General features: G+C 47.0%; 1 protein-coding gene across 3 annotated transcripts in view; it reads left to right on the forward strand.

Annotated features, from left to right (window-relative positions):
• chd1l (chromodomain helicase DNA binding protein 1-like) overlaps window positions 1–25,000 on the forward strand; it is a 58,549-nt gene that overhangs the window by 6,633 nt on the left and 26,916 nt on the right. For all 3 annotated transcript variants that reach the window (XM_042322677.1, XM_042322679.1, XM_042322678.1), the window contains exons 7-15: window positions 5,388–5,550; window positions 8,488–8,643; window positions 8,894–8,986; window positions 10,383–10,479; window positions 11,509–11,582; window positions 12,513–12,623; window positions 15,596–15,710; window positions 16,441–16,594; window positions 17,803–17,989. In XM_042322677.1, coding sequence (XP_042178611.1) covers window positions 5,388–5,550; window positions 8,488–8,643; window positions 8,894–8,986; window positions 10,383–10,479; window positions 11,509–11,582; window positions 12,513–12,623; window positions 15,596–15,710; window positions 16,441–16,594; window positions 17,803–17,989 — 1,150 coding nt within the window. The remainder of the gene's footprint in view (window positions 1–5,387; window positions 5,551–8,487; window positions 8,644–8,893; window positions 8,987–10,382; window positions 10,480–11,508; window positions 11,583–12,512; window positions 12,624–15,595; window positions 15,711–16,440; window positions 16,595–17,802; window positions 17,990–25,000) is intronic.

A 25,000-nucleotide genomic window follows, 5' to 3' on the forward strand; every position in this document is an offset into this window, starting at 1 on the left:
TCCTACCATCACCCGGTCTACATTCCTTCTCCTACCATCACCCGGTCTACATTCCTTCTCCTACCACCACCCGGTCTACATTCCTTCTCCTACCACCACCCGGTCTACATTCCTTCTCCTACCACTAACCGGTCTACATTCCTTCTCCTACCACTAACCGGTCTACATTCCTTCTCCTACCATCACCCAGTCTCGTTTCCTTCTCCTACCACTACCCAGTCTCTATTCCTTCTCCTACTATCACCCAGTCTACATTCCCTCTCCTACCATCACCCAGTCTACATTCCCTCTCCTACCACTACCCAGTCTCTATACCCTCTCCTACCAACACCCAGTCTACATTCCTTCTCCTACCACTACCCAGTCTCTATTCCTTCTACTACCTTCACCCAGTCTACATTCCTTCTCCTACCATCACCCAGTCTACATTCCTTCTCCTACCATCACCCGGTCTACATTCCTTCTCCTACCATCACCCGGTCTACATCCCTTCTCCTACCATCACCCGGTCTACATTCCTTCTCCTACCATCACCCGGTCTACATTCCTTCTCCTACCATCACCCGGTCTACATTCCTTCTCCTACCACCACCCAGTCTACATTCCTTCTCCTACCACCACACAGTCTACATTCCTTCTCCTACCACCACCCAGTCTACATTCCTTCTCCTACCACTACCCAGTCTTGATTCCTTCTCCTACCACTACCCAGTCTCTATTCCTTCTCCTACTATCACCCAGTCTACATTCCCTCTCCTACCATCACCCAGTCTACATTCCCTCTCCTACCACTACCCAGTCTCTATTCCTTCTCCTACCAACACCCAGTCTACATTCCTTCTCCTACCACTACCCAGTCTCTATTCCTTCTACCATCACCCAGTCTACATTCCTTCTCCTACCATCACCCAGTCTACATTCCTTCTCCTACCATCACCCAGTCTACATTCATTCTCCTACCACTACACAGTCTCTATTCCTTCTCCTACCATCACCCAGTCTACATTCCTTCTCCTACCACTACCCAGTCTTGATTCCTTCTCCTACCACTACCCAGTCTCTATTCCATCTCCTACCATCACCCAGTCTACATTCCCTCTCCTACCACTACCCAGTCTACATTCCTTCTCCTACCACTACCCAGTCTTGATTCCTTCTCCTACCACTACCCAGTCTACATTCCTTCTCCTACCATCACCCAGTCTACATTCCTTCTCCTACCATCACCCAGTCTACATTCCTTCTCCTACCATCACCCAGTCTATATTCCTACTCCTACCACTACCCAGTCTCTATACCTTCTCCTACCACTACCCAGTCTCTCTTCCTGCTCCTACCACTACCCAGTCTCTATTCCTTCTCCTACCACCACCCAGTCTCTATTCCTTCTCCTACCATCACCCGGTCTACATTCCTTCTCCTACCACCACCCGGTCTACATTCCCTCTCCTACCACTAACCAGTCTACATTCCTTCTCCTACCATCACCCAGTCTCGATTCCTTCTCCTACCACTACCCAGTCTCTATTCCTTCTCCTACTATCACCCAGTCTACATTCCCTCTCCTACCATCACCCAGTCTACATTCCCTCTCCTACCACTACCCAGTCTCTATTCCCTCTCCTACCAACACCCAGTCTACATTCCTTCTCCTACCACTACCCAGTCTACATTCCCTCTCCTACCATCACCCGGTCTACATTCCTTCTCCTATCATCTCCCAGTCCACATTCCTTCTCCTACCACTACCCAGTCTCTATTCCTTCTCCTACCATCACCCAGTCTACATTCCTTCTCCTACCATCACCCAGTCTACATTCCTTCTCCTACCATCACCCAGTCTACATTCCTTCTCCTACCACTACCCAGTCTCTATTCCTTCTCCTACCATCACCCAGTCTACATTCCTTCTCCTACCATCACCCAGTCTACATTCCTTCTCCTACCATCACCCAGTCTACATTCCTTCTCCTACCACCACCCAGTCTACATTCCTTCTCCTACCATCACCCAGTCTACATTCCTTCTCCTACCACTACCCAGTCTTGATTCCTTCTCCTACCACTACCCAGTCTCTATTCCTACTCCTACCATCACCCAGTCTACATTCCCTCTCCTACCACTACCCAGTCTCTATTCCAGCTCCTACCACTACCCAGTCTTGATTCCTTCTCCTACCACTACCCAGTCTACATTCCTTCTCCTACCATCACCCAGTCTACATTCCTTCTCCTACCATCACCCAGTCTAGATTCCTACTCCTACCACTACCCAGTCTCTATTCCATCTCCTACCACTACCCAGTCTTGATTCCTTCTCCTACCACTACCCAGTCTACATTCCTACCCAGTCTCATTCCCTCCTACCATCACCCAGTCTACATTCCTTCTCCTACCATCACCCAGTCTAGATTCCTACTCCTACCACTACCCAGTCTCTATAGTCCTTCTCCTACCACCACCAGTCTCTATTCCTTCTCCTACCATCACCCAGTCTACATTCCTTCTCCTACCATCACCCAGTCTACATTCCTTCTCCTACCATCACCCGGTCTACATTCCTCCTCCTACCATCACCAGTCTACATTCCTTCTCCTACCACCACCCAGTCTACATTCCTTCTCCTACCACCACCCAGTCTACATTCCTTCTCCTACCACTAACCCAGTCTACATTCCTTCTCCTACCACTACCCAGTCTACATTCCTTCTCCTACCATCACCCAGTCTACATTCCTTCTCCTACCATCACCCAGTCTCATTCCTTCTCCTACCACTACCCAGTCTCTATTCCTTCTCCTACCACCACCGTCTCTATTCCTTCTCCTACCATCACCCAGTCTACATTCCTTCTCCTACCATCACACAGTCTACATTCCTTCTCCTACCATCACCCGGTCTACATTCCTTCTCCTACCATCACCCGGTCTACATTCCTTCTCCTACCACCACCCGGTCTACATTCCTTCTCCTACCACCACCCGGTCTACATTCCCTCTCCTACCACTAACCAGTCTACATTCCTTCTCCTACCATCACCCAGTCTCGATTCCTTCTCCTACCACTACCCAGTCTCTATTCCTTCTCCTACCATCACCCAGTCTACATTCCTCTCCTACCATCACCCAGTCTACATTCCCTCTCCTACCACTACCCAGTCTCTATTCCTTCTCCTACCATCACCCAGTCTACATTCCTTATCCTACCATCACCCAGTCTACATTCCTTCTCCTACCACTACCCAGTCATTCTATTCCTACCATCGACCATCACCCAGTCTACATTCCTTCTCCTACCACTACCCAGTCTTGATTCCTTCTCCTACCACTACCCAGTCTACATTCCTTCTCCTACCATCACCCAGTCTACATTCCTTCTCCTACCACTACCCAGTCTTGATTCCTTCTCCTACCACTACCCAGTCTACATTCCTTCTCCTACCATCACCCAGTCTACATTCCTTCTCCTACCATCACCCAGTCTACATTCCTACTCCTACCACTACCCAGTCTCTATACCTTCTTCTACCACTACCCAGTCTATATTCCTTCTCCTACCACTACCCAGTCTCTATTCCTTCTCCTACCACCACCCAGTCTCATTCCTTCTCCTACCATCACCCAGTCTACATTCCTTCTCCTACCATCACACAGTCTACATTCCTTTTCCTACCATCACCCAGTCTACATTCCTTCTCCTACCACTACCCAGTCTTGATTCCTTCTCCTACCACCACCCAGTCTCTATTCCTCATCCTACCATCACCCAGTCTACATTCCTTCTCCTACCATCACCCAGTCTCTATTCCTTCTCCTACCATTACCCAGTCTTCATTCCTTCTCCTACCATTACCCAGTCTTCATTCCTTCTCCTACCATCACCCAGTCTACATTCCTGCTCCTACCACCACCCAGTCTACATTCCTTCTCCTACCACCACCCAGTCTACATTCCTTCTCCTACCATCACCCAGTCTTCATTCCTTCTCCTACCATTACCCAGTCTTCATTCCTTCTCCTACCATCACCCAGTCTATATTCCTTCTCCTACCACTACCCAGTCTACATTCCTTTTCCTACCACCACCCAGTCTACATTCCTTCTCCTACCATCACCCAGTCTACATTCCTTCTCCTACCATCACCCAGTCTACATTCCTTCTCCTACCACTACCCAGCCTTGATTCCTTCTCCTACCACTACCCAGTCTTGATTCCTTCTCCTACCACTACCCAGTCTTGATTCCTTCTCCTACCATCACCCAGTCTACATTCCTTCTCCTACCATCACCCAGTCTACATTCCTTCTCCTACCATCACCCAGTCTACATTCCTTCTCCCACCATCACCCAGTCTACATTCCTTCTCCTACCACCACCCAGTCTACATTCCTTCTCCTACCATCACCCAGTCTACATTCCTTTTCCTACCACCACCCAGTCTACATTCCTTCTCCTACCATCACCCAGTCTACATTCCTTCTCCTACCATCACCCAGTCTACATTCCTTCTCCTACCACTACCCAGCCTTGATTCCTTCTCCTACCACTACCCAGTCTTGATTCCTTCTCCTACCACTACCCAGTCTTGATTCCTTCTCCTACCATCACCCAGTCTACATTCCTTCTCCTACCATCACCCAGTCTACATTCCTTCTCCTACCATCACCCAGTCTACATTCCTTCTCCCACCATCACCCAGTCTACATTCCTTCTCCTACCACCACCCAGTCTACATTCCTTCTCCTACCATCACCCAGTCTACATTCCTTCTCCTACCATCACCCAGTCTACATTCCTGCTCCTACCACCACCCAGTCTACATTCCTGTTCCTACCACCACCCAGTCTATATTCCTTCTCCTACCATCACCCAGTCTACATTCCTTCTCCTACCATCACCCAGTCTACATTCCTACTCCTACCACCACCCAGTCTCTATTCCTTCTCCTACCACTACCCAGTCTCTATACCTTCTCCTACCACTACCCAGTCTCTATTCCCTCTCCTACCACTACCCAGTCTCCATTCCTTCTCCTACCACTACCCAGTCTCTATTCCTTCTCCTACCATCACCCAGTCTCCATTCCTTCTCCTACCACTACCCAGTCTCTATTCCCTCTCCTACCACTACCCAGTCTCCATTCCTTCTCCTACCACTACCCAGTCTCTATTCCTTCTCCTACCATCACCCAGTCTACATTCCTTCTCCTACCACTACCCAGTCTCTATACCTACCACCACCCAGTCTACATTCCTTCTCCTACCATCACCCAGTCTACATTCCTTCTCCTACCACCACCCAGTCTACATTCCTTCTCCTACCACCACCCAGTCTACATTCCTTCTCATACCACTACCCAGTCTACCACCTGTTTCACTGTCTCTCTTGTAGTTCTCTCTGGATTTCAGAGTGCTGCTGACAGGAACTCCTATCCAGAACAACCTGACGGAGCTCTACAGCCTCCTATCGTTCATCCAGCCCAGTCTCTTCCCCACAGACCAGACCGAGGACTTCACTAGCACTTACAACCAGGTCCAGACACAACCGACTCTGGGTAGGACACTACACGTGTGTGTGAGATAACATGCTAGATAGGAGGACACTACTACACAACTCGATCGGAACACCTGGAGGCTAAGCTTCCCCTAAAGTGTATGGTAAAAATTATATAGTCTAATTAGCCTACTCCTGTCTATACATAAATAAATAAAATCATTAAAAATAGCATAACCTACATTGGCCTGCAGTTTGGACAGGGCGCGCTGCAAATACCATGGAAAAACAGAATTAGCCATTAGCTTTCCAAACTATCAAGACAAGGAAATAGACTCTAATCAGTCTTTTAGTTCTCAACTTTGTTGAGTGAACAGTATAGCCTATCTTATTGGAACCAGCGGAGAGCATCGGCCATATCCCCAGTGAAGTAACGCACATTCGCAGAAGCCACTTGAAAGTTTGTTTTTGGACAATTTCCTCCTCCAGGTCAGATGGGCGTCATTGTATTTGTGTCTCCCCTTCTCATAGGCTTATTATATGGACCAATGTCATTTTTATAAATTGTTTGTCAGTGTCAGCAGAGTAGGCTACCCTGTGATTTGTAGATTTAAAAAAGTTATTAGAATAAATTATGACTATCCAATTTACTCATCACATTATCAAAAAGTGTGCTATCTTACAGTACAATGTTGGAACACCTGCTTTGTCCATGACAGACTGACCAGGTGAACCCTATGATCCCTTATTGATGTCACCTGTTAAATCCACTTCAATCAGTGTAGATGAAGGGGAGGAGACAGGTTAAAGAACAATTTTTAAGCCTTGAGACAATTGAAATGTGGATTCAGAAAGTATTCAGACCCCTTGACCTTTTACACATTGTTACAGCCTTTTTCTAAAAATGATGAAATCATTTTTTCCCCTCAATCTACACACACTACCCCATAATGACAAAGCAAAAACGGGTTTAGACATTTTTGCATATTTATACAAAATCTAAAACTGAAAAAACACATTTACATAAGTATTCAGACCCTTTACTCAGCACTTTGTTTAAGCACTTTTGGCAGCGATTACAGCCTTGAATCTTCTTGGGTATGACGCTACAAGCTTGGCACACCTGTATTTGGGGAGTTTCTCCCATTCTTCTCTGCAGATCCTCTCAAGCTCTGTCAGGTTGGATGGGGAGCGTTGCTGCACAGCTATTTTCAGGTCTCAAGAGATGTTCGATCAGGTTCAAGTCCAGGCTCTGGCTGGGCCGCTCAAGGACATTCAGAGACTTTTCCCGAAGCCACTCCTGCGTTGTCCTGTTGGAAGGTGAACCTTCGCCCCAGTGTCAGGTCCTAAGTGCTCTGGAGCAGGTTTTCATCAAGGATCTCTCTGTACTTTTCTCTGTTCATCTTTCCCTTGATCCTGACTCGTCTCCCAGTCCCTGCTGCTGAAAAACCTCCCCACAGCATGATGCTGCCAGCACCATGCCTCACCGTAGGGATGGTTCCAGGTTTCCTTCAGACAAGATGCCAAAAAGTTCAATCTTGGTCTAATCAGCCCAGAGAATCTTTAGTCTTTAGGTGCCTTTTGGTAAACTCCAAGATGGCTGTCATGTGCCTTTTACTGAGGAGTGGTTTCCGTCTGGCCACTCTACCATAAAGGCCTGATTGGTGGAGAGCTGCAGAGATGGTTGTCCTTCTGGAAGATTCTCCACAGAGGAACTCTAGAGCTCTGTCAGTGACCATCGGGTTCTTGGTCACCTCCCTGACCAAAGCTCTTCTTCCCCGATTGCTCAGTTTGGCTGGTCGGCCAGCTCTAGGAAAAGTCTTGGTGGTTTCAAACTTCTTCCATTTACGAATGATGGAGGCCACTGTGTTCTTGGGGACCTTCAATGCTGCAGACATTTTTTGGTACCCTTCCCCAGATCTGTGCCTGGACACAATTCTGTCTCGGAGCTCTAAGGACAATTCCTTCGACCTCATGGCTTGGTTTTTGCTCTGACATGCACTGTCAGCTGTGGGACTTTATATACGGTAGCCAAGTGTGTACCTTTCCAAATCCTGTCCAATCAATTGAATTTACCACAGGTGGACTTCAATCAAGTTGTCGAAACATCTCAAGGATGATCAATGGAAACGGGATGCACCTGAGCTCAATTTCGGGTCTCATAGCAAAGGGTCTGAATACTTATGTAAATAAGGTATTTCTGTTTTAAATTTGTAAAAAAATAGCATTATGGTCATTATGGGGTATTGTGTGTAGATTAATGAGGAAAATAATTAACTCAATCAATTTTAGAATAAGGCTTTAATTTTAAAAAATTAGGAAAAAGTCTGAATACTTTCAGAGTGCACTGTACGTGTGCCATTCGGAGGGTGAATGAGCAAGACAAAAAAATGTAAGTCTAATTGAACAGAGTATAGTAGTAGGTGCACTGGTTTGTGTGTCAAGAACTGTAACGCTGCTGGGTTTTTCACACTCAACACTTTCCTGTGTTTATCAACAATGGTCCACCACCCAAAGGACATCCAGCCAACTTGACAACTGTGGGAAGCGTTGGAGTCAACATGGTTCAGCATCCCATTGGAACGCTTTCGAAAGCTTGTAGTGCCCATGCCCTCACGAATTCAGGCTGTTCTGAGGGCACAAAGGTGGTGCAAGTCAATATTCGGAAGGTGTTCCTTTTTGTACGTACACTCAGTGTCTTTGTTGGCAGGTTGTTATGGTACTGAAGTACAGTATGGAACAGGAACCCGGTTTTTAGTGCTGTCCCAAATGACACTCTATTCCCTATATAGTGAGCTACTTTTGACCAGTCCAGGTGTTCAGAACGGTTGGCCACTCTGCCATATGTGTACTTTTTATTATTTGATGGAACCTTTTTTTATTGATGCAGGAAGTCCCATTGAAACCAAGAGGGCAGCTCCATCGTCATGATAAAGACTGCATCTCTGTGAACCCTACATGTCTAACAGCAGTGTTCTCTGTCTCTCTCTCTCTCCAGCCAGTGATCTCCAGAGAGTGCTGCAGCCCTTCCTGCTGAGGAGGGTGAAGGCTGAGGTAGCAGCTGACCTCCCCATGAAGACAGAGATACTGATGTACCACGGCCTGTCTGCCCTGCAGAAGAGATATTATAAGGCTATACTCATGAAGGACCCGTGTGAGACTAACATGAACCTCATCTAAAATGATGTTAGGAAATTCTAGCCCTGGTTGGCTGTCCGTTTGTGCTCTCTTGCCAACTTCTCTTTATGGAATGGGCAAGCTAAACAGTTTGGGTTAGGCTTGCCGATGACAGCAATGGAGTTGGTAGGAGCAACCAAAGAAATGAAAATACTTTTATTCAACTTAAACTAAACTCTTTCCATTGGGAAGCAACTGACAGTAGCTAACTGTTGTTTTGTTTCTAGATGCCTTTGGGAATGAGCAGGGAAACAAGACCAGACTGCTTAATATACTGATGCAGCTCCGGAAGTGTGTGGACCACCCCTACCTGTTTGATGGTGAGATCCTATTGGTTTAGAGATGTGTGGACCACCCCTACCTGTTTGATGGTGAGATCCTATTGGTTTAGAGCTGTGTGGACCACCCCTACCTGTTTGATGGTGAGATCCTATTGGTTTAGAGCTGTGTGGACCACCCCTACCTGTTTGATGGTGAGATCCTATTGGTTTAGAGCTGTGTGGACCACCCCTACCTGTTTTATGGTGAGATCATATTGGTTTAGAGATGTGTGGACCACCCTTGCCTGTTTGATGGTGAGATCCTATTGGTTTAGAGCTGTGTGGACCACCCTTACCTGCTTGATGGTGAGATCATATTGGTTTAGAGCTGTGTGGACCACCCCTACCTGTTTGATGGTGAGATCCTATTGGTTTAGAGCTGTGTGGACCACCCTTACCTGTTTGATGGTGAGATCCTATTGATTTAGAGCTGTGTGGACCACCCTTACCTGTTTGATGGTGAGATCCTATTGGTTTAGAGGTGTGTGGATCACCCCTACCTGTTTGATGGTGAGATCCTATTGGTTTAGAGCTGTGTGGACCACCCTTACCTGTTTGATGGTGAGATCCTATTGGTTTAGAGCTGTGTGGACCACCCCTACCTGTTTGATGGTGAGATCCTATTGGTTTAGAGCTGTGTGGACCACCCTTACCTGTTTGATGGTGAGATCCTATTGGTTTAGAGCTGTGTGGACCACCCTTACCTGTTTGATGGTGAGATCCTATTGGTTTAGAGGTGTGGATCACCCCTACCTGTTTGATGGTGAGATCATATTGGTTTAGAGCTGTGTGGACCACCCTTACCTGTTTGATGGTGAGATCCTATTGGTTTAGAGCTGTGTGGACCACCCCTACCTGTTTGATGGTGAGATCCTATTGGTTTAGAGCTGTGTAGACCACCCTTACCTGTTTGATGGTGAGATCCTATTGGTTTAGAGCTGTGTAGACCACCCTTACCTGTTTGATGGTGAGATCCTATTGGTTTAGAGCTGTGTGGACCACCCTTACCTGTTTGATGGTGAGATCCTGTGGACCACCCTTACCTGTTTGATGGTGAGATCCTATTGGTTTAGAGCTGTGTGGACCACCCCTACCTGTTTGATGGTGAGATCCTATTGGTTTAGAGCTGTGTGGACCACCCTTACCTGTTTGATGGTGAGATCATATTGGTTAACAGTAAAATATAACAGCAGTAGCTTAGTGGTCAATCCAACATCCATGACAATCACTGGATTAGGTTACACATATCTATAATCACAGACTGAATGATGAAACAACACATTTCTACCATCTCAGTCATATTTTGGTCTGACCAAATCATGGGCTGGTGCCACTAATTGAAAAAGTTAGTGGAACCAGGGGGACATTTTTAACTTGAGCCCTGCCTTTCCTCTAGGTGTGGAACCAGAGCCGTTTGAGATGGGGGAGCATCTGATCCAGGCTAGTGGAAAACTCTGTCTGCTGGACAGCATGCTGGCATACCTGCACCAAGGGTCTCTGTCTCTCTCTCTCTGTCTCTCTCAGGGAGATCTAACACTGAGCACTAAGGGAGAACTACAACACTGAGCAAGATCTATAACACTGAGCACTAAGGGATCACTATAACACTGAGCACTAAGGGATAACTATAACACTGAGCACTAAGGGAGATCTATAACACTGAGCACTAAGGGAGATCTATAACACTGAGCACTAAGGGATCACTATAACACTGAGCACTAAGGGAGATCTATAACACTGAGCACTAAGGGATAACTATAACACTGAGCACTAAGGGAGATCTATAACACTGAGCACTAAGGGATAACTATAACACTGAGCACTAAGGGATCACTATAACACTGAGCACTAAGGAGATCTATAACACTGAGCACACTATAACACTGAGCACTAAGGGAGATCTATAACACTGAGCACTAAGGGAGATCTATAACACTGAGCACTAAGGGATCACTATAACACTGAGCACTAAGGGATCACTATAACACTGAGCACTAAGGGATAACTAACACTGAGCACTAAGGGATCACTATAACACTGAGCACTAAGGGATCACTATAACACTGCGCACTAAGGGAGGTCTATAACACTGAGCACTAAGGGATAACTATAACACTGAGCACTAAGGGAGATCTATAACACTGCGTACTAAGGGAGATCTATAACACTGAGCACTAAGGGAGATACTGTCTAACACTAAGGAAGATACTGTCTAACACTGAGCACTAAGGGAGATACTGTCTAACACTGAGCACTAAGGAAGATGCTGTCTAACACGAAGGAAGACACTGTCTAACAGTGAGCACTAGGGGAGAGACTGTCTAATACTGAGCACTAAGGGAGATGCTCTCTAACACTAAGCACTAAGGAAGATACTGTCTGACACTAAGGAAGATACTGTCTAACACTGAGCACTATTAAATGTTAGATCTTATCCATATTTTCCATTATGTCTTGCTATTATCTCTTTTACTGTAAATATACTGTAATTTAACACATTACTTTTCCTCATTGATGTTCAGGGGACATCACATCTTGCTGTTCTCCCAGATGACCAGGATGCTGGACATTCTCCAGGACTACATGGAATACAGAGGTAATGGATACTGCTAGTGGAATACAGAGGTAATGGATACTGCTCGTGGAATACAGAGGTAATGGATACTGCTCGTGGAATACAGAGGTAATGGATACTGCTAGTGGAATACAGAGGTAATGGATACTGCTAGTGGAATACAGAGGTAATGGATACTGCTGGTGGAATACAGAGGTAATGGATACTGCTGGTGGAATACAGAGGTAATGGATACTGCTCGTGGAATACAGAGGTAATGGATACTGCTAGTGGAATACAGAGGTAATGGATACTGCTAGTGGAATACAGAGGTAACTTAGGTAACAGTGGCAGGTTAAATGAGGTTATTTCTCTGTCCTGAGGTAACAGTGGCAGGTTAAATGAGGTTATTTCTCTGTCCTGAGGTAACAGTGGCAGGTTAAATGAGGTTATTTCTCTGTCCTGAGGTAACAGTGGCAGGTTAAATGAGGTTATTTCTCTGTCCTGAGGTAACAGTGGCAGGTTAAATGAGGTTATTTCTCTGTCCTGAGGTAACAGTGGCAGGTTAAATGAGGTTATTTCTCTGTCCTGAGGTAACAGTGGCAGGTTAAATGAGGTTATTTCTCTGTCCTGAGGTAACAGTGGCAGGTTAAATGAGGTTATTTCTCTGTCCTGAGGTAACAGTGGCAGGTTAAATGAGGTTATTTCTCTGTCCTGAGGTAACAGTGGCAGGTTAAATGAGGTTATTTCTCTGTCCTGAGGTAACAGTGGCAGGTTAAATGAGGTTATTTCTCTGTCCTGAGGTAACAGTGGCAGGTTAAATGAGGTTATTTCTCTGTCCTGAGGTAACAGTGGCAGGTTAAATGAGGTTATTTCTCTGTCCTGAGGTAACAGTGGCAGGTTAAATGAGGTTATTTCTCTGTCCTGAGGTAACAGTGGCAGGTTAAATGAGGTTATTTCTCTGTCCTGCAGGTTACAGATATGAGCGTCTGGATGGATCAGTCAGGGGGGAAGAGCGTAACCTGGCCATCAAGAACTTCAGCAGCAAAGACGTCTTTGTCTTTCTACTCAGCACTAAAGCAGGTGGGCTCTCCCTGACCTCTAACAGGTCCTAACCCCTGACCTCTAACAGGTCCTAACCCCTGACCTCTAACAGGTCCTAACCCCTGACCTCTAACAGGTCCTAACCCCTGACTTCTAACAGGTCCTAACCCCTGACCCCTAACAGGTCCTATCCCCTGACCCATAACAGGTCCTAACCCCTGACCCATAACAGGTCCTAACCCCTGACCTCTATAACAGGTCCTAACCCCTGACCCCTAACAGGTCCTAACCCCTGACCCCTAACAGGTCCTATCCCTGACCCCTAACAGGTCCTATCCCCTGACCCCTAACAGGTCCTATCCCCTGACCCCTAACAGGTCCTATCCCTGACCCATAACAGGTCCTAACCCCTGACCCATAACAGGTCCTAACCCTGACCCATAACCCTAACCCTGACCTCTAACAGGTCCTAACCCTGACCCCTAACAGGTCCTAACCCCTGACCTCTAACAGGTCCTATCCCCTGACCTCTAACAGGTCCTAAAACCTGACCCCTAACCCTCTCACTGGTCCTTAACCCTGACCCCTAACCCTCTCACTGGTCCTTAACCCTGACCCCTAACCCTCTCACTGGTCCTTAAACCTGACCCCTAACTCGCTCACTGGTCCTTAACCCTGACCCCTAACCCGCTCACTGGTCCTTAACCCTGACCCCTAACCCTCTCGCTGGTCCTTAACCCTGACCCCTAACCCTCTCACTGGTCCTTAACCCTGACCCCTAACTCGCTCACTGGTCCTTAACCCTGACCCCTAACCCGCTCACTGGTCCTTAACCCTGACCCCTAACCCTCTCACTGGTCCTCAACCCTGACCCCTAACCCTCTCACTGGTCCTTAACCCTGACCCCTAACCCTCTCACTGGTCCTTAACCCTGACCCCTAACCCGCTCACGGGTCCTTAACCCTGACCCCTAACCCGCTCACGGGTCCTTAACCCTGACCCCTAACCCGCTCACGGGTCCTTAACCCTGACCCCTAACCCTCTCACGGGTCCTTAACCCTGACCCCTAACCCTCTCACTGGTCCTTAACCCTGACCCCTAACCCTCTCACTGGTCCTTAACCCTGACCCCTAACCCTCTCACTGGTCCTTAACCCTGACCCCTAACCCTCTCACTGGTCCTTAACCCTGACCCCTAACCCTCTCACTGGTCCTTAACCCTGACCCCTAACCCTCTCACTGGTCCTTAACCCTGACCCCTAACTCGCTCACTGGTCCTTAACCCTGACCCCTAACCCTCTCACTGGTCCTTAACCCTGACCCCTAACCATAACACTAACAGGTGCTATGTTCCCCAGCAAGAAAAACAAAACTTCTCTCTCAAACAGAAGGGGGAACTAACGAAACGGGTCGGATTTTAGGAGGGGTTCTGAAAGACACTCATGGGGGGTCCACTGAAAGCAACAACAACTGGGACCTAAAAGACACCCAGCATGAGCGCCCAGCAAGAGGCAAACAAAAGAAAACCCCACACCAAACTTAGACAGGATGCAAACCAAAAAGTGGCGCAAAACGAAAACAGGGAAGATTAGATAAAGGAACGTTTGTCTACAAATCAAATAGGGAGAGCCAACTAAAGGTGTTAACCCTCCACATCTAGCAAGACAACTGGAGCACTGGGCCAGACACTTAAATATCACCTGGGCCAGACACTATTAAATATCACCTGGGCCAACTAAAGGTGTTGACCCTCCACATCTAGCAAGACAACTGGAGCACTGGGCCAGACACTCTTAAATATCACTTGGGCCAGACACTTTTAAATATCACCTGGGCCAGACACTCTTGAATATCACCTGGGCCAGACACTCTTGAATATCACCTGGGCCAGACACTCTTGAATATCACCTGGGCCAGACACTCTTGAATATCACCTGGGCCAGACACTCTTGAATATCACCTGGGCCAGACACTCTTGAATATCACCTGGGCCAGACACTCTTGAATATCACCTGGGCCAGACACTCTTGAATATCACCTGGGCCAGACACTCTTAAATATCACCTGGGCCAGACACTCTTAAATATCACCTGGGCCAGACACTCTTAAATATCACCTGGGCCAGACACTCTTAAATATCACCTGGGCCAACATAGGTGAAACATCTTCCCACTAACGAGATGGCAAACCAGCATAGGTATAACACACACTGACTAACGAGGTGACACCAATCGGTGTGCCCCACGTGCTAACGTCCAACCTCAAAATATAAATGGATAAACCAAAGCCTGTAACACAGGTACTCAACCCTTGACCTTTAACCCCAACCCTGCTCACCAAGAGCAAGCTTTGATCTGTGATTCTGTGTCTGTCACTCTCCCACTATCAGCAGAGACATCTCTCCGCCTCTCTATCTCTCCATCTGATCTATTGACAGAATGAGCTGAAACACCACAGACACACAGAGAGAGAGAAGAGGAGCTGAGAGTGGGAGGATGTTTCAGCTGTCTGTCAATGAGACCAAAAGCGTTTTGAGTTTCTCTTAAGTTTGAACCAGAATATGAAAGCTGAGAGAAAAAGGAGCCGACTTGACAACTTCTCATTAACATGCTTTATGACCTTTAAATCACTTCTAGTCTCCAAGCTGTAGACACCCACTGTAGGGCAGCACACTACATGCACCTTCATGAACAGCATAAGAATAAGGAATAATCAACAAAAGAATAAGAAATAAACAATGAAAGAATAAACAAGAAACAATGAAGACTAAGGAATAAACAATGAAAGAATAAGGAATAAACAATGAAAGAATAAGAAATAAACAATGAAAGAATAAGGAATAAACAATAAAAGACTAAGGAATGAATAAGGAATAAACAATGAAAGCAAATACGTAATGTGCTAACAACATGATCAATGGGCTAAACTGACGCCTGACCCCCTTACTCTCATGGACAGTGACTTCAACCTCTGACCCCTGTATAACCGCTGACCTGTCTCTCTGCTGTATAGGAGGCGTTGGGATGAACCTAACAGCAGCTGATACTGTGATCTTCATTGACTCTGACTTCAACCCCCAGAATGACCTGCAGGCTGCCGCTCGCTGCCACCGGATTGGTCAGACCAGGTAACACAGGGCCCTAGTTCTATTGGTCAGACCAGGTAACACAGGGCCCTAGTTCTATTGGTCAGACCAGGTAACACAGGGCCCTAGTTCTATTGGTCAGACCAGGTAACACAGGGCCCTAGTTCTATTGGTCAGACTAGGTAACACAGGGCCCTAGTTCTATTGGCCAGACTAGGTAACACAGGGCCCTAGTTCTATTGGTCAGACTAGGTAACACAGGGCCCTAGTTCTATTGGTCAGACTAGGTAACACAGGGCCCTAGTTCTATTGGCCAGACTAGGTAACACAGGGCCCTAGTTCTATTGGTCAGACTAGGTAACACAGGGCCCTAGTTCTATTGGTCAGACTAGGTAACACAGGGCCCTAGTTCTATTGGTCAGACTAGGTAACACAGGGCCCTAGTTCTATTGGCCAGACTAGGTAACACAGGGCCCTAGTTCTATTGGTCAGACCAGGTAACACAGGGCCCTAGTTCTATTGGTCAGACTAGGTAACAGGGCCCTAGTTCTATTGGTCAGACTAGGTAACACAGGGCCCTAGTTCTATTGGACAGACTAGGTAACACAGGGCCCTATCATAATATATAGTAGAACTAGGACCCTGAATTAATAATAATATATATTAGCACTAGGGCCCTGAGTAAATAATAATATATATTAGCTGCTATATATTCTCTTACTTATGCATGTATATAAGTTGGTGGTGGGGTAACCAGAGGTCTATTTAACAGGGCTGTGAAGGTGATCCGGCTCCTGGGGAGGGATACGGTAGAGGAGATTGTGTACTCCCGGGCAAGTTCTAAGCTCAGCCTTACCAACACAGTGATAGAAGAGGGGCGTTTTTCTCTGCTTAACCACAACCACTCTGCTGCTGCTGGTCTGCAGGTCAGTAACCCTGGCAACACACCGTCAGTAACCTGGCAACTGGTGATGGGAGGAAAAAATGCATACAGTTATTATCACAATATTATTATTTTATAGGCTGTACCTGCGCCAAAACTCTTCTTTATAAGTGAGTCAACATGTTTTCAGCACTTTTATTTCCATGACTGATCAAAATTAGTTTTTCATGGCTCTCTCTCGTCCCTCTACAGCAGACATATAGTGAGCAATATGTTTGGGACATTGAATCGAAGAGTCGAATCGCAATACATACAGAATCGTAGAATTCACAATACATATCGCACAGTCAGTAAACCTGGCAACACACGGTCAGTAAACATGGCAACACACGGTCAGTAAACCTGGCAACACACGGTCAGTAAACCTGGCAACACACGGTCAGTAAACCTGGAACACACGGTCAGTAAACCTGGAACACACGGTCAGTAAACCTGGCAACACACGGTCAGTAAACCTGGCAACACACGGTCAGTAAACCTGGCAACACACGGTCAGTAAACCTGGCAACACACGGTCAGTAAACCTGGCAACACACGGTCAGTAAACCTGGCAACACACGGTCAGTAAACCTGGCAACACACGGTCAGTAAACCTGGCAACACACGGTCAGTAAACCTGGCAACACACGGTCAGTAAACCTGGCAACACACGGTCAGTAAACCTGGCAACACACGGTCAGTAAACCTGGCAACACACGGTCAGTAAACCTGGCAACACACGGTCAGTAAACCTGGCAACACACGGTCAGTAAACCTGGCAACACACGGTCAGTAAACCTGGCAACACACGGTCAGTAAACCTGGCAACACACGGTCAGTAAACCTGGAACACACGGTCAGTAAACCTGGCAACACACGGTCAGTAAACCTGGCAACACACGGTCAGTAAACCTGGCAACACACGGTCAGTAAACCTGGCAACACACGGTCAGTAAACCTGGCAACACACGGTCAGTAAACCTGGCAACACACGGTCAGTAAACCTGGCAACACACGGTCAGTAAACCTGGCAACACACGGTCAGTAAACCTGGCAACACACGGTCAGTATACCTGGCAACAGCAACTATTTATTTCATGACACCTCGGTGTCCCATCAACAGGCTACTCTGCCCTTCCTGACACCTCACTGTCCTGTCAACAGGCTACTCTGCCCTTCCTCATCCATCCTGTTCCATCTGTCTCTCTCCAGCTCAGCGAGATCCTGAAGTTTGGAGTGGACAAGCTGTTGTCGTCAGAAGAGAGCTCCATCCAGGCTGTGAACATGGGTCTGATCCTGGGTCAGTCTAGAGACGGGGAGTGGCTGACTGACGAAGCCCCCACCCAGACCAAGGACCTGCCCACAGAGGAGGAAGAGGAGGGAGAATCTGAGGGACAGAGTGAGTAGCAAAAGCTCATGGAGGCCCCACAGCAAAACCTGGCATCAATCTACACTGTAAACCTCCACTACTCTACACTATTAGTGTGCATCCCAAATTGCATTATATTCCCTAGGCTCCCTGATAAACAGTAGTGCCTAGGTAGCCTAGTGGTTAGAGCATTGGGCCAGTAACCAGCAGGTAGCCTAATGGTTAGCGCATTGGACCAGTAACCAGAAGGTAGCCTAGTGGTTCGAGCATTGGGCCAGTAAACAGCAGGTAGCCTAGTGGTTAGATCATTGGGCCAGTAACCAGCAGGTAGCCTAGTGGTTAGAGCATTGGGCCAGTACCCAGCAGGTAGCCTAGTGGTTAGCGCATTGGGCCAGTTTCCAGAAGGTAGCCTAGTGGTTAGAGCAGGTAGCCTAGTGGTTAGAGCGTTGGGCCAGTAACCTGCAGGTAGTCTAGTGGTTAGTCGTTGGGCCAGTAACCAGCAGGTAGTCTAGTGGTTAGAGCATTGGGCCAGTTACCAGCAGGTAGCCTAGTGGTTGGAGCGTTGGGCCAGTAACCTGTAGGTAGCCTAGTGATTAGAGCGTTGGGCCAGTAACCAGCAGGTAGCCTAGTGGTTAGCGCATTGGGCCAGTAACTAGCAGGTAGCCGTGTGGTTAGATTTGGACCAGTAACCAGCAGGTAACCTAGTGGTTAGTGTTGGACTAGTAACCAGCAGGTAGCCTAGTGGTTAGATTTGGGCCAGTAACCAGCAGGTAGCCTAGTGGTTAGAGTGTTGGGCCAGTAACCAGCAGGTAGCCTAGTGGTTAGAGTGTTGGGCCAGTAACCAGCAGGTAGCCTAGTGGTTAGAGTGTTGGGCCAGTAACCAGCAGGTAGCCTAGTGATTAGAGTGTTGGGCCAGTAACCAGCAGGTAGCCTAGTGATTAGAATGTTGGGCCAGTAACCAGCAGGTAGCCTAGTGATTAGAGTGTTGGGCCAGTAACCAGCAGGTAGCCTAGTGATTAGAGTGTTGGGCCAGTAACCAGCAGGTAGCCTAGTGGTTAGAACGTTGGGCCAGTAACCAGCTGGTAGCCTAGTGGTTAGAGCGTTGGACCAGTAACCAGCAGGTAGCCTAGTGGTTAGCGCATTGGGCCAGTTTCCAGCAGGTAGCCTAGTGGTTAGAGCAGGTAGCCTAGTGGTTAGAGCGTTGGGCCAGTAACCTGCAGGTAGTCTAGTGGTTAGTCGTTGGGCCAGTAACCAGCAGGTAGCCTAGTGATTAGAGTGTTGGACTAGTAACCAGCAGGTAGCCTAGTGGTTCTATTTGGGCCAGTAACCAGCAGGTACCCTAGTGGTTAGAGTGTTGGACTAGTAACCAGCAGGTAGCCTAGTGGTTAGAGCGTTGGGCCAGTAACCAGCAGGTACCCTAGCGGTTAGAGTGTTGGCCTAGTAACCAGCAGGTAGCCTAGTGGTTAGAGTGTTGGGCCAGTAGCCAGCAGGTAGCCTAGTGGTTAGAACGTTGGGCCAGTAGCCAGCAGGTAGCCTAGTGGTTAGAACGTTGGGCCAGTAACCAGCAGGTAGCCTAGTGGTTAGAGTGTTGGGCCAGTAACCAGCAGGTAGCCTAGTGGTTAGAACGTTGGGCCAGTAACCAGCAGGTAGCCTAGTGATTAGAGTGTTGGGCCAGTAACCAGCAGGTAGCCTAGTGATTAGAGTGTTGGGCCAGTAACCAGCAGGTAGCCTAGTGATTAGAGTGTTGGGCCAGTAACCAGCAGGTAGCCTAGTGATTAGAGTGTTGGGCCAGTAACCAGCAGGTAGCCTAGTGATTAGAGTGTTGGGCCAGTAACCAGCAGGTAGCCTAGTGATTAGAGTGTTGGGCCAGTAACCAGCAGGTAGCCTAGTGATTAGAGTGTTGGGCCAGTAACCAGCAGGTAGCCTAGTGATTAGAGTGTTGGGCCAGTAACCAGCAGGTAGCCTAGTGGTTAGAACATTGGGCCAGTATCCAGCAGGTAGCCTAGTGGTTAGAGCGTTGGACCAGTAACCAGCAGGTAGCCTAGTGATTAGAGTGTTGGGCCAGTAACCAGCAGGTAGCCTAGTGATTAGAGTGTTGGGCCAGTAACCAGCAGGTAGCCTAGTGATTAGAGTGTTGGGCCAGTAACCAGCAGGTAGCCTAGTGATTAGAGTGTTGGGCCAGTAACCAGCAGGTAGCCTAGTGATTAGAGTGTTGGGCCAGTAACCAGCAGGTGGCCTAGTGGTTAGAGCGTTGGACCAGTAACCAGCAGGTAGCCTAGTGGTTAGAGCGTTGGACCAGTAACCAGCAGGTAGCCTAGTGATTAGAGTGTTGGGCCAGTAACCAGCAGGTAGCCTAGTAATTAGAGTGTTGGGCCAGTAACCAGCAGGTAGCCTAGTGATTAGAGTGTTGGACCAGTAACCAGCAGGTAGCCTAGTGATTAGAGTGTTGGGCCAGTAACCAGCAGGTAGCCTAGTGGTTAGAACGTTGGGCCAGTAACCAGCAGGTAGCCTAGTGATTAGAGTGTTAGGCCAGTAACCAGCAGGTAGCCTAGTGGTTAGAGTGTTGGGCCAGTAACCAGCAGGTAGCCTAGTGGTTAGAACGTTGGGCCAGTAACCAAACCGTTATTGGTTCGAATACCCGAGCAAATCACTTAATCCTGATTTGCTCCAGAGTTGCTGTATTACTTATGGCTAAACAACACATTACACTGAGTCTTTTGTATATGACAATAACACATCTTTATTTATTAATGTTTTCCCCTCTCCCTGTCTCTCTCTTTCCCTGTCTCTCTTTCCCTATCTCTCTCTCTCTCCCCCCTGTTTCTCTCTCTCCCTGTTTCTCTCTGTCCCTGTCTCTCTCTGTCCCTGTCTCTCTCTGTCCCGGTCTCTCTCTGTCCCTGTCTCTCTCTGTCCCTGTCTCTCTCTGTCCCTGTCTCTCTCTGTCCCTGTCTCTCTCTGTCCCTGTCTCTCTCTGTCCCTGTCTCTCTCTGTCCCTGTCTCTCTCTGTCCCTGTCTCTCTCTGTCCCTGTCAATTCAATTCAAGGGCTTTATTGGCAGGGGAAACATGTGTTAACATTGCCAAAGCAAGTGAGGTAGATAATATATAAAGTGAATTTATAAAGTGAAATAAACAATAAAAAACTAACAGTAAACATTACACATACAGAAGTTTAAAAACAATAAAGACATTACAAATGTCATATTATATATATATATATATACAGTGTTTTAACAATTTACAAATGGTAAAGGACACAAGATAAAATAAATAAGCATAAATATGGGTTGTATTTACAATGGTGTGTGTTCTTCACTGGTTGCCCTTTTCTCGTGGCAACAGGTCACACATCTTGCTGCTGTGATGGCACACTGTGGAATTTCACCCAGTAGATATGGGAGTTTATCAAAATTGGATTTGTTTTCGAATTCTTTGTGGGTCTGTGTAATCTGAGGGAAATATGTCTCTCTAATATGGTCATACATTGGGCAGGAGGTTAGGAAGTGCAGCTCAGTTTCCACCTCATTTTGTGGGCAGTGTGCACATAGCCTGTCTTCTCTTGAGAGCCATGTCTGCCTACGGCGGCCTTTCTCAATAGCAAGGCTATGCTCACTGAGTCTGTACATAGTCAAAGCTTTCCTTAATTTTGGGTCAGTCACAGTGGTCAGGTATTCTGCCGCTGTGTACTCTCTGTGTAGGGCCAAATAGCATTCTAGTTTGCTCTGTTGTTTTGTTAATTCTTTCCAATGTGTCAAGTAATTATCTTTTTGTTTTCTCATGATTTGGTTGTGTCTAATTGTGCTGCTGTCCTGGGACTCTGTAGGGTGTGTTTGTGTTTTTGAACAGAGCCCCAGGACCAGCTTGCTTAGGGGACTCTTCTCCAGGTTCATCTCTCTGTAGGTGATGGCTTTGTTGTGGAAGGTTTGGGAATCGCTTCCTTTTAAGTGGTTATAGAATTTAACGGCTCTTTTCTGGATTTTGATAATTAGTGGGTATCGGCCTAATTCTGCTCTGCATGCATTATTTGGTGTTCTACGTTGTACACGGAGGATATTTTTGCAGAATTCTGCGTGCAGAGTCTCAATTTGGTGTTTGTCCCATTTTGTGAAGTCTTGGTTGGTGAGCGGACCCCAGACCTCACAACCATAAAGGGCAATGGGCTCTATGACTGATTCAAGTATTTTTAGCCGAATCCTAATTGGTATGTTGAAATTTATGTTCCTTTTGATGGCATAGAATGCCCTTCTTGCCTTGTCTCTCAGATCGTTCACAGCTTTGTGGAAGTTACCTGTGGCGCTGATGTTTAGGCCAAGGTATGTATAGTTTTTTGTGTGCTCTAGGGCAACAGTGTCTAGATGGAATTTTTATTTGTGGTCCTGGTAACTGGACCTTTTTTGGAACACCATTACTTTGGTCTTACTGAGATTTACTGTTAGGGCCCAGGTCTGACAGAATCTGTGCATAAGATCTAGGTGCTGCTGTAGGCCCTCCTTGGTTGGTGACAGAAGCACCAGATCATCAGCAAACAGCAACATTTGACTTCGGATTCTAGCAGGGGGAGGCCGGGTGCTGCAGACTTTTCTAGTGCCCGCGCCAATTCGTTGATATATATGTTGAAGAGGGTGGGGCTTAAGCTGCATCCCTGTCTCACCCCACGACCCTGTGGGAAGAAATGTGTGTTTTTTTGCCAATTTTAACCGCACACTTGTTGTTTGTGTACATGGATTTTATAATGTCGTATGTTTTACCCCCAACACCACTTTCCATCAGTTTGTATAGCAGACCCTCATGCCAGATTGAGTCGAAGGCTTTTTTGAAATCAACAAAGCATGAGAAGACATTGCCTTTGTTTTGGTTTGTTTGGTTGTCAATTAGGGTGTGCAGGGTGAATACATGGTCTGTTGTACGGTAATTTGGTAAAAAGCCAATTTGACATTTGCTCAGTACATTGTTTTCATTGAGGAAATGTACGAGTCTGCTGTTAATGATAATGCAGAGGATTTTCCCAAGGTTACTGTTGACGCATATTCCGCAGTAGTTATTGGGGTCAAATTTGTCTCCACTTTTGTGGATTGGGCTGATCAGTCCTTGGTTCCAAATATTGGGGAAGATGCCAGAGCTAAGTATGATGTTAAAGAGTTTTAGTATAGCCAATTGGAATTTGTTGTCTGTATATTTGATCATTACATTGAGGATACCATCAACACCACAGGCCTTTTTGGGTTGGAGGGTTTTTATTTTGTCCTGTAACTCATTCAATGTAATTGGAGAATCCAGTGGGTTCTGGTAGTCTTTAATAGTTGATTCTAAGATCTGTATTTGATCATGTATATGTTTTTGCTCTTTATTCTTTGTTATAGAGCCAAAAAGATTGGAGAAGTGGTTTACCCATACATCTCCATTTTGGATAGATAATTCTTCGTGTTGTTGTTTGTTTAGTGTTTTCCAATTTTCCCAGAGGTGGTTAGAGTCTATGGATTCTTCAATTACATTGAGCTGATTTCTGACATGCTGTTCCTTCTTTTTCCGTAGTGTATTTCTGTATTGTTTTAGTGATTCACCATAGTGAAGGCGTAGACTCAGGTTTTCCGGGTCTCTATGTTTTTGGTTGGACAGGTTTCTCAATTTCTTTCATAGATTTTTGCATTCTTCATCAAACCATTTGTCATTATTGTTAATTTTCTTCGGTTTTCTATTTGAGATTTTTAGATTTGATAGGGAAGCTGAGGTCAAATATACTGTTAAGATTTTCTACTGCCAAGTTTACACCTTCACTATTACAGTGGAACATTTTACCCAGGAAATTGTCTAAAAGGGATTGAATTTGTTGTTGCCTAATTGTTTTTTGGTAGGTTTCCAAACTGCATTCCTTCCATCTATAGCATTTCTTAATGTTACTCAGTTCATTTGGCTTTGATGCCTCATGATTGAGTATTGCTCTGTTTAAGTAGACTGTGATTTTGCTGTGGTCTGATAGGGGTGTCAGTGGGCTGACTGTGAACGCTCTGAGAGACTCTGGGTTAAGGTCAGTGATAAAGTAGTATACAGTACTACTGCCAAGAGATGAGCTATAGGTGTACCTACCATAGGAGTCCCCTCGAAGCCTACCATTGACTATGTACATACCCAGCGTGCGACAGAGCTGCAGGAGTTGTGACCCGTTTTTGTTGGTTGTGTTGTCATAGTTGTGCCTAGGGGGGCATATGTGGGAGGGAATGCTGTCACCTCCAGGCAGGTGTTTGTCCCCGTGTGCTGAGGGTGTCAGGTTCTTGTCCGGTTCTGGCATTTAGGTCGCCACAGACTAGTACATGTCCCTGGGCCTGGAAATTATTGATTTCCCCCTCCAGGATGGAGAAGCTGTCTTCATTATGTCTCTCTCTCTCCCTGTCTCTCTCTCTCCCTGTCTCTCTCTCTCCCTGTCTCTCTCTCTCCCTGGCTCTCTCTCTCCCTGTCTCCTCTCCCTGTCTCTCTCTCCCTGTCTCTCTTTCTCCCTGCCTCTCTCTCTCCCTGTCCCTCTCTCTCTCTCCCTGCCTCTCCTGTCCCTGTCTCTCTCTCTCCCTGCCTCTCTCTCTCCCTGTCCCTCTCTCTCCCTGTCCCTCTCTCCCTGTCTCTCTCTCTCCCCTCCCTGTCTCTATCTCTGTCTCTCTCTATCTCTGTCTCTCTCTATCTCTGTCTCTCTCTCTCCCTGTCTCTCTCTCTCCCTGTCTCTCTCTCTCCCTGTCTCTCTCTCTCTCCCTGTCTCTCTCCCTGTCCCTCTCTCTCCCTGTCCCTATCTCTGTCTCTCTCTCTCTCTCTCTCTCTCTCACTGTCTCTCTCTCTCTCCCTGTCTCTCTCTCTCTTTTTGTCCCTGTCCCTCTCTCCCTGTCTCTCTCTCCCTCTTTTTGTCCCTGTCCCTGTCTCTCTCTCCCTGTACCTCTCTCTGTCACTGTCCCTCTCTCCCGGTCTCTCTCTCTCCCTGTCTCTCTCTCTCCCTGTCTCTCTCTCTCCCTGTCTCTCTCTCTCCCTGTCTCTCTCTCTCTCCCTGTCTCTCTCTCTCCCTGTCT

The sequence above is a fragment of the Oncorhynchus tshawytscha genome, linkage group LG05 (genome assembly GCF_018296145.1).
Source record: "Oncorhynchus tshawytscha isolate Ot180627B linkage group LG05, Otsh_v2.0, whole genome shotgun sequence".
NCBI lineage: Eukaryota > Metazoa > Chordata > Actinopteri > Salmoniformes > Salmonidae > Oncorhynchus > Oncorhynchus tshawytscha.